At 47.1% G+C, this 12,650-nt stretch overlaps 2 protein-coding genes across 6 annotated transcripts; one reads left to right on the forward strand and one right to left on the reverse strand.

Annotated features, from left to right (window-relative positions):
- Positions 1 to 982: 982 nt before the first annotated feature.
- Positions 983 to 5,851, forward strand: c1qtnf6a (C1q and TNF related 6a). Of its 3 annotated transcripts, none has more exons than XM_037475902.2 (4): positions 983 to 1,346; positions 2,525 to 2,736; positions 3,435 to 3,638; positions 3,834 to 5,851. In XM_037475902.2, the coding sequence occupies exons 3-4, from the start codon at positions 3,443 to 3,445 to the stop codon at positions 4,385 to 4,387; spliced, it is 750 nt and encodes a 249-aa protein (XP_037331799.1). In that variant the 5' UTR covers positions 983 to 1,346; positions 2,525 to 2,736; positions 3,435 to 3,442; the 3' UTR covers positions 4,388 to 5,851. The 3 variants fall into 3 exon arrangements, with proteins under 3 accessions (XP_037331799.1, XP_037331798.1, XP_037331800.1); XM_037475903.2 differs by lacking the exon at positions 983 to 1,346 and adding an exon at positions 1,369 to 2,026; XM_037475901.2 differs by lacking the exon at positions 2,525 to 2,736.
- Positions 5,852 to 5,938: 87 nt separating this feature from the next.
- On the reverse strand, positions 5,939 to 12,635 carry LOC119220163 (carbohydrate sulfotransferase 12-like). 3 transcript variants are annotated; one of them, XM_037475898.2, is made up of 7 exons: positions 12,501 to 12,635; positions 10,884 to 10,953; positions 10,302 to 10,553; positions 9,837 to 10,223; positions 9,360 to 9,512; positions 9,089 to 9,268; positions 5,939 to 8,955 (listed from the first exon to the last, which is right to left on the reverse strand). In XM_037475898.2, exons 4-7 carry the CDS (start codon positions 10,206 to 10,208, stop codon positions 8,407 to 8,409), a joined length of 1,254 nt encoding a protein of 417 aa, XP_037331795.2. In that variant the 5' UTR covers positions 10,209 to 10,223; positions 10,302 to 10,553; positions 10,884 to 10,953; positions 12,501 to 12,635; the 3' UTR covers positions 5,939 to 8,406. The 3 variants fall into 3 exon arrangements, with proteins under 3 accessions (XP_037331795.2, XP_037331797.2, XP_037331796.2); XM_037475900.2 differs by having other exon boundaries at positions 10,302 to 10,435; positions 10,531 to 10,553; positions 10,884 to 12,608; XM_037475899.2 differs by lacking the exon at positions 10,884 to 10,953 and having other exon boundaries at positions 12,501 to 12,608.
- Between the last annotated feature and the right edge of the window lie 15 nt (positions 12,636 to 12,650).

Genomic DNA, 12,650 nt, shown 5'->3' on the forward strand with positions numbered 1-12,650 from the left:
TAGCTTAGCACAAAGACTGGAAACAGGGAGGACTGCTAGCCTCGCTCCGTCCAGACGCCACTCATTCACAGGCGGGCAAAAGTAACGGGGGGGGGGGGGGCAATTTGCATTTTTGCATCTTAGAATCCCGCGTCAAGTTCAACTTTGGTGAAGTCACAGACCCCCCCTTTGGCACCGCCGACCTTCAAAAAACAGACAGGGAATCTATGCGCGTGAGACGTGTTGTGTTGTCGCGTTGTTGTTTCGATGGCTGAGCTGTAGGCTAATATTCCCGCACATACTCAATATTTGTATTTCTCCGCAGGAAAACAGATTCTATTTCTTTAAGGGGCCACAAGCCAAAACGGTTGGGAGTTTCTGGCTTAAAAGATAACATTATTCAAATCCGGCCTGTTTAGGTTGGCCTAAGAAATAAAAAGGTGCTGCTTTGCCTTTTTGTTGCAGAACTTCAGCGTGTTGCTCTCCATCTTGAATGATACAGGGTCATGGAGGGCCTCCATGAAGCCAAGTGGTAGCAAGTCGAACAAATGATGCTTTATCCATTTCTAATAATGTGGGATCATGTAGTCTTTTTGGCCTCTAAGAAGCGGTGTGACTGATGTTGCATCTGCAGTGTGTGTGGGATCATGTGGATTACTCTGGTGAGAGATTCACTGCATCCGGCAACACACACACACACGCCCCGAGGCCCAGGGACACACTCTCATATTTCACATTTTCTTAGATGCCGTTTCTGTTCCAGACTTTCTCTCACCATGTATATTCTGCGTAGTTACACATGCAACTCGACCCCCAACTTTAGTCCTACTTTAGGTCTGTAAATATAGATTGCAGCCTCCCTCCCTCACTCTCTCTCTCACAATATGAGGCTAGAGAGCTGAAATGGAGGAATTCGGCACAGAGGAAATGCGGTCCCAGGAGAGAGGGGGAGGGGGGCAACCATCATTTTAGAGACATTTTTCCTTAAAGCCTGGAGGGTGGTCTACAGCTTCTGGGCACCATCCGGTTGATGTAACACAACATCTTCAACACTAGCATCAGTTTCCCATCTTCATTTCAAGGTCACCACCACCTCCTTTACGGGCTGTAACCATCCCAGCCCAGATGTGTTCGTCAGGCTGAATGGGAAGACACTTGTTGCCTCAGTCTGCGAGGAACTAGGAGGGATCCACAGGGCGCATCTCACACGGACCGGGGAGAGAGTGAGAGAGGGAGAGAGAGAGAGACAGAGAGAGAGGGAGAGAGAGAGAGAGACAGACAGACAGAGAGGGAGAGTGAGGGGGGGAGAGAGAGACAGAGAGAGGGCTGCCGACGCGGACTGAAGCGGCTACTGAGACGTGAACGAGGTGAGGTTCCTTCAGATTAACGTATCAACGTTGCGTGCGTGTGTGTGTGAGTGTGTGTGTGCACGCACGCGGGACGGGGGGGGAGGTGGATGCGCGCGTCCGTTCGCTCTCCAGCGGAGCCGCGCAGGGCTGAAGGAGAGCACAAAGAGAAAACACTTTACGACTTTAGTAAAAGCGTTAAAATGTTATTTTACATATCGATTCTCGTGTCGTGTCTTGAGGGGAAGTGGTGAAGTGGAGCCATTGAGTTCATGTGTACAGGAAATTAGAAAACCAGAGAGATCAAGAGGTGAAGTAAGTTAGGCAACAGCTGCTTCCACGCGGGATTTTTTCAATGTAATGCTTTTTTTAAAGGCTTTTTTTATTTAAAAAAGAGATTTCCAAGAAAACCAGTCATGTAATTTGCCCAAATCTCAGTCCGGAAAGCCCAGAAATTTTGGCACAGGCATCAGATTTCCACTGTAAAATGAATGTCAGCAGATTAAACTCCATCAGCGCCAAAAACAACATTTGGGATTGAAAGCACTCTGCAGCCGCAGGTTACACAAACAGAGCGTGATACATGTGGACGGGTATGTCAGCGGCAGAAAGCGGTTCTGGAAGAGCGAAGGGCCCTGCGGCAAGAGTGCATGTACGACACAGGGCCCGGTGACATGTAGGAGGCCCCCACAACAACACAAGTAAAGAGCAATGAACCTCTGTACTTGAATTGGTTCTCAGTTATGTTGCGTTTCCTTGTAGTTGTCCATCTCTTGGTTGTTTTATGCGTCTTCATTGTAATTTTGTCTCTTTGTGTCTCACTGTACGTAGGACAATATTGTGGTCCCTGGAATATCTCTTTTTGCTCACGATCTCTGTGAGTCAGCGCCCGTTCTGGCTGACTCATCATCATTGATGATGATAATTTCCAGTCAATATCCCAATACACGGCGTGTTCTTCTGTCTGAAATGTACAAACGACAGCAGAAATCTAGAAGTGTACCCATCAACCACATTAGTGGCTTACTGTTGGGACGCCATGTGTCTCTTTTCTGCCTTCGTTACGGTTCTTGAACCATTGATTGTTCAACAACAGGAAACGTTGCTTCTTTTCCCACAATCAAATGTGTTTATTTGTATATTTCTATATATTTATTAAAATGTAGATAATCTGGTAAAAGCCCTAACTTCATTCCCAGCCATGCCTTCTAGTATCTTTGTGGCCCCCGATGTGGTCCGTATGGATGCAGCTGTCCCGTATAAACACCACGCAGCACACACTGTTCTACTTTACTCTACACCGACACTGGCAGAGAGCCATCGCTTTTCCATTGAGAACTACTCAGCTCGGCCCTATGGACGGCAAAAGCTCCTCCGCTGACTTTGACCGGGTGAAATACACGCCGCCGCGGTGAGTCATCCTTTCCTGAGCTGAAAGGTGATGGATGCATGTTGGTGTTTCATGTGATTTGTGATCCTTGTAGTCAGGCCAGCTCCCACTATTTTATATTCTGACATTTTCTTTGCTTGTGGGATTTGGATGATAAGCCCATTAGTGAGTGTTTGATGTATGTTTTGACCCCTCAGTCAGCTCTGAGGATGTATGAGAGCAGTAATTCTGTTGTATCGTTTAGTTGTAAGACTGCTTTACTTTATCACTTTGCTTTTTTTGGACCTCAATTTCTGACTTCTGTTTTCTCTTAAAACGGATAGATGTTTTTTCTGGCTCAGGATGAAAGATTTCTTCTTTTTATCTTTCCACCCCCTCTGGGAATGACGCATAATTGTTTTTAAATCCTTACACTTGTCTTACAGTTATTTGAAAACTCTCCGGTGCCCGCTCAATTCAATTTACTGAGTTTGACATGTGAAATGTCCAAAACTATGGCTTTGATGGATTGAAAAGTGTTTATATTTACTATGTTATCTGTCCTTATGATCTAGCTTCAGCTGCTCTGTGTGTCTTTGTGCTAATTGGCTAAATGTCAGCAATCTGATATACAAGAAGGTCACATGGTTAACATTGTACTGCTGAACAATGGCAAACATTTGCAGCGGGTCCAGATCCACCAGCGGAAAGGAATTCAGAGTTTTCCCTTTTCCTTGTAGGTACAGCCATGTTGGGTGTCTTCACCCTTCTGTCCCTCGGCTCCATGGTGGCCCTGGTGCCTCCTCCCAACGTCCATCCTGTCCGCTGCAGGCACTGCTGTGATCACTTGGAGCCGCCAGAGGGCAGCGGAGACCAGCCTCCCACACTGGGGTTCAACCATGTGCCGGAGGTCCGCACCTACATCAACATGACCATCCTCAAAGGTACCTTCTCCATTAGCGTTCATCACGAGCGTGATTTAGGCTTCTTCGGGTATATTTGTCAAAGTAGCTCAAACGGATGCGTTTTGATTGGAGTTTAGTGGACACGACTCCTTTTCTAGACCTGTTCATCTCGGATTTATAGATAATGTGGCTTTTTATTCATGACAGCCGCATGACTAACATCACTCTGTGCAGGAGACAAAGGTGAACGTGGTGACAGAGGAACTTCAGGTAAAGCTGGACTAGAAGGCCCCCCGGGCTCCAGAGGTCCCATGGGCTCAAAAGGCTCCAAGGGCCAGGCGGGACTCCCAGGAGACCCCTGCAAAGTGCAGTACTCCGCCTTCTCCGTCGGCCGCCGCAAGTCCCTCCACAGCGTGGAGTCCTACCAGGCGCTGGTGTTCGACACCGTCTTCGTCAACCTCCACGACCACTTCAACATGTTTGACGGCAAGTTCCTGTGCCGAGTCCCGGGGATTTACTTTTTCAACGTCAACATCCACACGTGGAACTTCAAAGAGACGTACCTGCACATCATGCACAACGAGCGTGAGCAGGCCATCGTGTACGCGCAGCCCAGCGACCGCTCCATCATGCAGAGTCAGAGCCTCATGCTGCACCTGGAGCCCAAGGACGAGGTGTGGATCCGCCTGTACAAGAGGGAGAGAGAGAATGCGATCTACAGCGACGACGTAGATGTCTACATCACGTTCAACGGGTACATCATCACAGGCAGCCAAGAGGGCCACTGAGGCCCGAGGGCCAGAGAGCAGACAACATGGACGCGGCAGCTAAAGGCAATCCGATGAAAAGTAGTTTCTATATTTAGATTAAAATGGCAGTTCAGCTTGTTCCACAGTCACAAGGGTTACCAGAGGAGGAGTGTGAAGAAGTCAACTGATTCGTCCTAAAACATAAGAGGTCATTGAGCCTAACTAATACATTCTGGAAAGGTATTAGAAATGTAATAGTTAGTGTTTGCGATCCCAAATTGGGCTTATTCATTTCATAAACATTAGGTGGGCATTTTGGTGAGAAAACCTCCCTTAGAAACAGAATAATGGGGACCGCAGTTGAGTTTCATATGTGGTGCTAAATCGTAGTGCTAACTGAACTACACGTACTGAAATATGTATCGGATGCACTTCGATTTATTTTTTGTTAACTGAGCTATGTTTTTGCTTTATTAGTGTACTTGAAGGTTTGTCTCCCTCGCTTTTTATCACAGTGTCATGTGAAGATAAACTGGAAGCCCAACTGCAACAAAAAGCTCATTTTCATCAAGTTAAAAGGTAATTATAGTAAATTGACTTGTGTGAGTAAATGACACAAATACCTTCCATAAATACATTCATATTAGTTAGGTACTAAAGTGACTACTATAAAAGCATTAATTCAAATATCCAATTTTATAATACTATGTAAATAATTCTTAATTGCAGTAATCCCACTAATTGTTTTTAACACTAATATACTTTATACTGATATTAACAATATTTCATTCACATACTTAATGCAGTTCCTCATTGTAACCACTGGAGGGATGATGAGGGATCAAGTGCTCTCATTTCAACTCAATATTCAGTAAATTACTTTAAAAATAAACAAGTCTAAATGGACAGAGTGTGTTTCTGTTCATGTGAAGTCTTTGCTGTTCACACCATCACTGATGATCGGTCTAGTTGCTCTGATGCTGTTTTTCTGCCAGCCAGTCAGTCAACACTTCTTCACAGTTTGTTTAATGTTTCATTTTCACGTCTGACGGTTGAGGATTCATGTTTGTTTGAGTTCGACAGACAGAAAATGGACCCAGACGGGGACTGTCTCCACAGGGTGGAGGGAGCCAGTAAGGGGTCCCACCCATGTTGCACATCTGAACCGCCTCCAAAATGTCTCGAAATGAAGGTTTTAGTATAATGTGTAGTTTGAAGTAATTAACTGGTTCCTCTCCCAGGATCCGGTGTTATCCCAGGTTTTCTTTAATCCTTCCAGGTTTGGGATGACAGCTGTTTGCTGTTTTGCACGTGAAACACATTGCACACTACGATGCACATTAAAGGGTGTCCCGTTCAAGTTTCAGGCATAAACATTTCTTGATTTTAATAATATTGTCCACATTTCCTGTTTAGATTTTTGCGGGTGCAGTTTTCCTTTCCTGTTGCACTGAGGTGATATTTCCACAGGCTCTTCATGTTGGCCGTTACAATACAAAGGGACTATTCTGCTTCAATATGATCTCATTTCAAATGTATTTAGTCAATATATCAGGCTGAATTGGATATTTTAATTCACAAAGAGACATATTCATCATGCCCCAAAACCTTTATTTCTCTTGTACAAAGACCAGATGCTGGGTGACATCATTACACTGATGAGTCTGAATGAACACTTTGCATCCCCCCCCCCCAACCCCCTGGAGAGAGGGAACAGGTTTGTCAAACAACAACTCTTGTGAAATATTAATAAATGTTTAACAAAACATGAATAATTAAGATATTTAGGGAGATCAACAGACATTTAAGCTGTTTAAGCTTTTAGCATCTGTGCTGTTGAAGCGGCAGGTCACTGCCCAAAAAAATGAACACCATCAGTCAAACCAATCTTCATAAAGATCGATTAACACCCACTTCAAAAGCAGCACGTATTCAGGTTTTTATTTTGCTAATAAATAAACTGTTTTCTTTTCCCTTACACTATGATTCCATCTTCTGGTGTTGCTGTTTGCACTTTAACCGAAAAGAGCAAAACTTCTCAACTCAAGCCGGTTAAACAATAAAACACGGCAAAAGAGCATAAGAAAAATAAAAAAGAGAGAACAAAAATACAAAAGAGATATAAAAACCCGACAATGCAAACACTGGTGAGGAGGGAGGGTGGGATGACTAGGTATGTTTTCTGCTCCTTTTTTTTTGTTCCCAGCATCTACCCGCTTTTCTGTGAGAACATTTAGATCTACATGGAAAAAAAAACAACGCACCACAAGACGATGGCAGAAACTTGAAGAAAACCACTAATTGATTCAGAATAAATACCATCCTATCCAGAACTCACTCAACCGAGTCATTCACGGGTCGAAAATGCCCCCTGTACTTTTACAAAACGAATAAACCAGAAGGCAGAAGGTGTGACTCACAGAAATATCACTTACAGTACAAACCGCACAGTGAACCCGTGTTAAAGGACACACAAAGAAAGCAATCCACTGGACACAAGTGCAGACAGAGGCCTCGCAGAATCATCGATTGCACAGACCCCCACAAAGGGCTCTGCTGTTTCCTACACAAGATGAGCCAGGCCCAGTAGATCAAATACACCTTGTGGCTTGATACAGATTCACAAAGTAAAAGTCCTTCTACAAAAATACTTTTTTTTTGCTGTGTAAACTTTTGCAACCAAAAGGCACGGTCTCATCTTCCCCCTCTTTTCTTATAAAAGATGCAGCCCAATCCACGCTGGAACCACGATTGATCCGGACCACCCTCATTAATCCTGGCCTTGCCTTGCAAAAACCTCACTTCTAGAGTGATGGATCATCACTGCAAATACAAGAAAGAGACAAAAAAGAAAACAACCTGTGTTGGCTTCTCATTATGTGCACAGCTCCTCGCTCCAACATCCTCTGGAAGCGCTGCCGGTGACACCACCCTGCTACCGTCTCCAGGGTAACCCGATGTAGGTCAGCGTTAATAACTGCAGCTTGTGTGTGATCAAAAGCTCAGGATGGCAGCGCCATGGCAACACAACAAGCGTTAAAAGATGATGATCCCTTTGGAAATCAGTGTGAATGCACAGAAGCTCACCTTTGTGCAGATGAAATGAAAAGAATGTAAAAAAAAAGCCTCCAGCCGTCTGCCTGAGAGGCGAGCTGAGACAAAGCCAGCTGTGCGGTCTTTAGGTCCACTGGAAGGGCTGTGCTTCCACTCGGGGAGAGGACTTCACGCTTTGACTCTGGTCAAATGGAGCTTGTTATCTGAAATGTAATCAAATGGACTCTCCACTCTGAAACGCTTTAGTGTAACATGATCATCGGCTTAAGCTGTGTATTAAAGTATGAAAGCACTCTTCCTATGTCCGATGTCATTATCCGTCTTTAGTATATTTTTAAACATCACTTGAAAGTCCCTTTTGTCCTCCGCCTTGACATTGCACTTTCACAATGTGAAATACATTTTATTACCACTGACAATCTAAAAGCTAATCTAGTAACACCTTGTTTTCACTAGTCGCCACACGTCTCCCTGTCCATTGCATATGTGTTGGCTTCCATGACATCACAAACACGCGGGGTATGGCTCTGTGACATCACCTCGGCGTCCTGCTACAAAGCCGGCGTGGTCGTCACAGCGGGTCACGGCGGGCGTGACATCAACGGCGAAGGGGCGGGGGGGGGCTATGGGTTAAGGACTACACTGAACGTACGACGCGTTCAGGGACACCCATCGTTTGCACAATCCGTATGTCGGCTGTCCCACAGTGTGCTTATCGTTATCTGTGTGATTTATGAGGGGAGAACAACGACATACGACATACGACAAATGAAAATGGCTGTTAACAGGGATTCACCTCATTAGTGTGCTTCTTTAAAAACAGCCAGCATCCTCAACGACGTGCACGCTCAGTGTAGGACACACACACACACACACACACACACACACACACACACACACACACACACACACACACACACAAGACCGGAGGATACATCTGCAAACCCCAGAACAACGGGAGCATTATATCATGGAAAACGTGTATGTGTGTGTGTGTGGGCCAGTCACTCGTTGAGGATGGAGTCCGGTCTGTCGTAGCCAAAGAGCCTGAAGTCGGGCTCGTACAGCTTGTAGAGTTCTCTCCGAGCCTCGGCCGACACCGAGCTGAACCAGTCGGACTCCCAGGTGTTCGCCGTGAGGTTCCTGTGGGAGGTGGGGAACTCCACCACGTTGTCCACGCGCAGCTGGCGCAGCAGGTGCTCGGCGTCCTCCTCCGCCGTCTCCAGGTGGCCTACGAAGTCGTACTGAATCTGGCACGGGTGGCAGAGGCGGTACACCTGCCGCCAGTGCTCGTTAAAGGGCATCTCCTTCTCCGTCTGCGGGTCCAGGAGGTACTGGATGAAGTTGGAGAAGGTGGGGTGGATGCCCACGCCGAACGCCTCGTCCACTGAGGCGGGAGGCGTCGGTTGGTTGGCGTAGCGGCGCAGCATGACCTGGGCGAAGCGCCGATAGAAGTCCTCGTTGCGCAGCACGAATTTGTTCCGGTAGGCGGAGATGAGGCGCACAAAGGGGTCCCGCACGAAAATGAACTTGGTGTATTTCTTCAGCTTCACCTTCGAAAGAACGCACAGCACATCAGCGTCACGCGTGAAATGACAATCCATTAAAACCCAGGCGATAGAAAGTAATCTACACCGCTTCATCAGGCTTAAAGAGACCACAGAGGACGCAAATGTTTGAACAGACCTTCATCAGGTGCCTGGCGAACTTGCCGTATCGTTTCCAGAACTTGTTGAAGGTGAAGTGCATGCTGCTGTTGTGGACCAGGTCCCGGGGGATGGCCAGCGGGTCCCTCTGTGGGACGCCGTCCCGCAGCATGCTTTCACTGAGAACTATCATTATGCGCTTCCAGTTGCTGCACGCCACCTGAGATGAGAGGTGTGGGGGGGGGGAGAAAGTCAAGTCAGTACTCTGAATAGCGCGTCACTAACGTGTCGGTTTGGGGAGGTTCGCCTGCCTTGGGAACGTAGCAGTAGATGACGCCGTGCCTGTCGTCCACAATCAGGTGATCCAGCTCCCTGTTGGGAATGTCGTCGAAGGAGCGGTTTTTTCCAGGGAACACCACGCTGTCGTTGGCGCACATCTCCTGGAGTAACCTCCGCCGCTGCTCCTGCAGCACACACACGTTCACTGTTTTTAATTTAGCTTACGTATACATATGCAGTCAAAACAAGATCATCCATCTCAAGGTACCGCATTACATTTTTTAATACTCATAGCACAAAAAAACAGAATTGCATTGGCATCAATATAGGAAACAACAATTCAGTTTAGTTTCAAATGATGCGAGCCAGCATGTGGCTCACTCCCCGGCAGACTTCAATATTATTCATGAACCCTATTATTTATACTGGTGCTTTTCTTGCTATTTGAAAAATGTATTGAAAAAAACATTGAGCACCACCAGTTCTACTAAAGCAAAAATGATGCTGACCTGTCTCTCCCGGAGCTCGGCTGCCAGTGGAGTGAGGTGGATCTTCCACTCCCGCCGCGGGATGTACCGCTCCTCAGCTTTCTCCGATTGGTTGGCTGTGTCGGCGGGGGCGGGGTCCGTGGGCTCACCAGTTCCCGGCTCCAGGAACTGGTTAACGAAAGCGTCGATGTCGGACAGGAAGGACGGGGTCCGCGAGGTCTGGGGCCGCTGAGGATGAGGAGGGGCAGGGTGCGGGATTTTGGGGCCCGGCGAGACGGGGGTGTGCAAATACAGATGGGAGGCTCCGACGTCGTCCCAGTAGATGATGATGAGAAGAATCATGAAGGCCGAGCCCAGGACCACGAAAATACGGAACATCCTGGACGTTCCCATAGTGACTGTTGCTCTCTACAGAAACACCATAGCAACTGGCTGGAAAAGTGGAGTCTCTACAGCATCACCATGGCAGCAGATTGGGACACTTACCTGGGTCTTTTAATTTGATCAACGGTGCAATAGATTGGAGTCATAGAGCTTTTGGTGCAGGGTCACCATGGCAACAGAATCCAGGTCCATAAGCTATCTCTTCCCATGGCGATAAATAGGTAGAAAAACTGGAACTAAAGCAGAGGCTGGTGGGCTTATCATGATGCCGCTGGGCTGCAGGAATGTGCTCTTCACGAGTGTAACTGACCACCCATAAAGAAGGTCTCACCTCTGCTTCATGCCAGCTGCAGCCTGCCGACAGAGAGGCAGAGAAAACCACCATTAAAGACTCAATCCGTCGCACGCATCTGGTTCCTTGTTTCGTCACTCGCTGGCATTTCAACGACAAAAACAAAAATTCTAAAAATCTAATTCTGTCTGTACATTGGAACAAAAGAATGTTTTGACACACAGATAAGCTCGCAAAAACACAGCGAATTCAGGAGTGAGAGAGATCAAATACACATGAATGACAAACCAAGAAACACATGAGGCATAATAAGAAACTGGTACCCTTGCAACGTTGCTAAATCAAATTCCTTGTCTTTTTTGTATTTTTAACTAAATAAGAGCAAGTCTGACCGTTTATTGGCTTCAATTTCTTTTAGTGCATTTCTGCCTCACCCCTCAGCGTTGACTCAACTCCCACCGCCTGCAGGAAAAATCACAAGAAGTCGTCAAATGTGTGCGTGCCCAAGGCTCTGCATACCGCAGAGTAAGAACTTTTGCATTGAACAAGTATCCTGCTGTACCCATATCCGGGCTTCCTATGGATTATGCTACAGCATCGGCACCCCTGAAGTATAAGAAGGGCCTTGATGTTTAGCAGCCTTTGAAAGAGGGCCAATCGTAAACAGTTTACACGCCTCACCGAGTAGAGAAAGACAGTGAAGCTTACAGTGCAATGCAAAAAAGCACCAGCTTCATAGAGAAATGGCCTTCCGCTCTTCCGCCTTTGCCTTATCTCAACTGTGATTCATGTTTCCTAATTCCCCCTTTTATCTCCCGTGCAGTTTATTAGCCGCAGGAGCGTCACTTTCTCACTCCGACACTCGTCTGTGTAGCTCTCCTGCAAGAGCCATCGCATTATTTCTTCTTTGCTGGAGCTGAGAGGGGACCATTGACTCGGAAAATCATCATCAGCCTCTCCAGAGGCGGCAGGCTACACTCCTCTTCCTCTCTGCATGCCAGGGAGGCAACGGCTGCCCCATGAAAGTATATTAAATCAGGCGTAGGGCAGAAGACATTCAAAGGGGGTCTGCGGTGGGATGTGGAAATGGAATCTATCCCAATAACAGCAGGAAAGAATAGTAGTTCAGTAGCCTAAAATCACCATTATTGTAGTCATTTTACTACAATACAACAGCATCACTTTTCAGGATAAATGAGGGTGCATTGATAGAACTTCAAATACTCATATGAGACATTTGATGCTCCTCACCTCAATCAACTATAACAGTAATATGATTAGAATTATACAATGCATCAAACACTTTGACTTAAGATATTCCGTTTCGCTGAAGGCACCTTCACCGAGGACTTGGGCAGGAGTTTCTTGTGACGAAGCAATGCAGCTGACGTCTTCCGCCACCCGTCTAGTTTGAAGCGATAGATCAGTACGCTTCAACAACTTTTCTTGTCTTTTCTTTCCTTTCACATATTTGTGGACTTTTACGCAGCATCGCGTCAACAAGTCAACAAGCCTCTGTGTCGTAGTGCACGTCAGCCGGCTGGTGTCTAACCCGCAGCCCGCTCTGCTGACCCGACCAACGGGGGAGGGGGAGGGGGGCGTGGGGTGAGGGTGGGGGGCTTAAATCACACCGTCCTGTCCGCAGCAGCCTCCGGACCGGACACAATGTCGCCTTTGACGGGGGAGCAGCGCCCCGGAACGGGCTGTTCCTGTCGGGCTCCAAGGGCCCCTTATAAAGCGCCGCGAGGAGCCCTCGGCCTTAATGGAGACAACGCAGAGTAGCGAAAGAACAAAAAACAATATCAATATATCAACAGACACGCTATGAGCGGGACCATAGCGGCGGGTGCGCGTGTGCGCGGGCGCGCGCGTGTGTGTGTGTGTGTCCAACGCACCGCATTGAGCTGAGAAGCAGCGTCGTTACCGCCGAGAGGAGACACGGTGTGTCACTTCCTACAATTATAGTTAGTAATGTCAAAGATGAGTCAAAGGAAACGATACATTCTCACCTCCTCTTCCAGTGCCCGTGATCTCCCAGCGCCGCGTCAGCTGAGCCTGTGATGCGAGTCCTCGTTTTTTTCTGTCCTGAAGAAAGATGGAGCGTGAACCACGCAAAGCACCGCGAGAGTTTGTAGTTGGAAGTAGTTTCTGCAGAGTGA

The sequence above is a fragment of the Pungitius pungitius genome, chromosome 12, assembly GCF_949316345.1.
Source record: "Pungitius pungitius chromosome 12, fPunPun2.1, whole genome shotgun sequence".
Classification (NCBI taxonomy): Eukaryota; Metazoa; Chordata; class Actinopteri; order Perciformes; family Gasterosteidae; genus Pungitius; species Pungitius pungitius.

Bases quoted from the DNA above. Each gene is read 5' to 3' on its own strand.
- c1qtnf6a (XM_037475902.2), top strand. From the start codon at position 3,443: ATGTTGGGTGTCTTCACCCTTCTGTCCCTCGGCTCCATGGTGGCCCTG. The intron at 3,639-3,833 runs GTACCTTCTCCA...CACTCTGTGCAG, and splicing joins CAACATGACCATCCTCAAAG to GAGACAAAGGTGAACGTGGT.
- LOC119220163 (XM_037475898.2), bottom strand. From the start codon at position 10,208: ATGGGAACGTCCAGGATGTTCCGTATTTTCGTGGTCCTGGGCTCGGCC. The intron at 9,513-9,836 runs GTCAGCATCATT...TGTGTGCTGCAG, and splicing joins CCGAGCTCCGGGAGAGACAG to GAGCAGCGGCGGAGGTTACT. The intron at 8,956-9,088 runs GTCTGTTCAAAC...GTTCTTTCGAAG, and splicing joins TCGCCAGGCACCTGATGAAG to GTGAAGCTGAAGAAATACAC.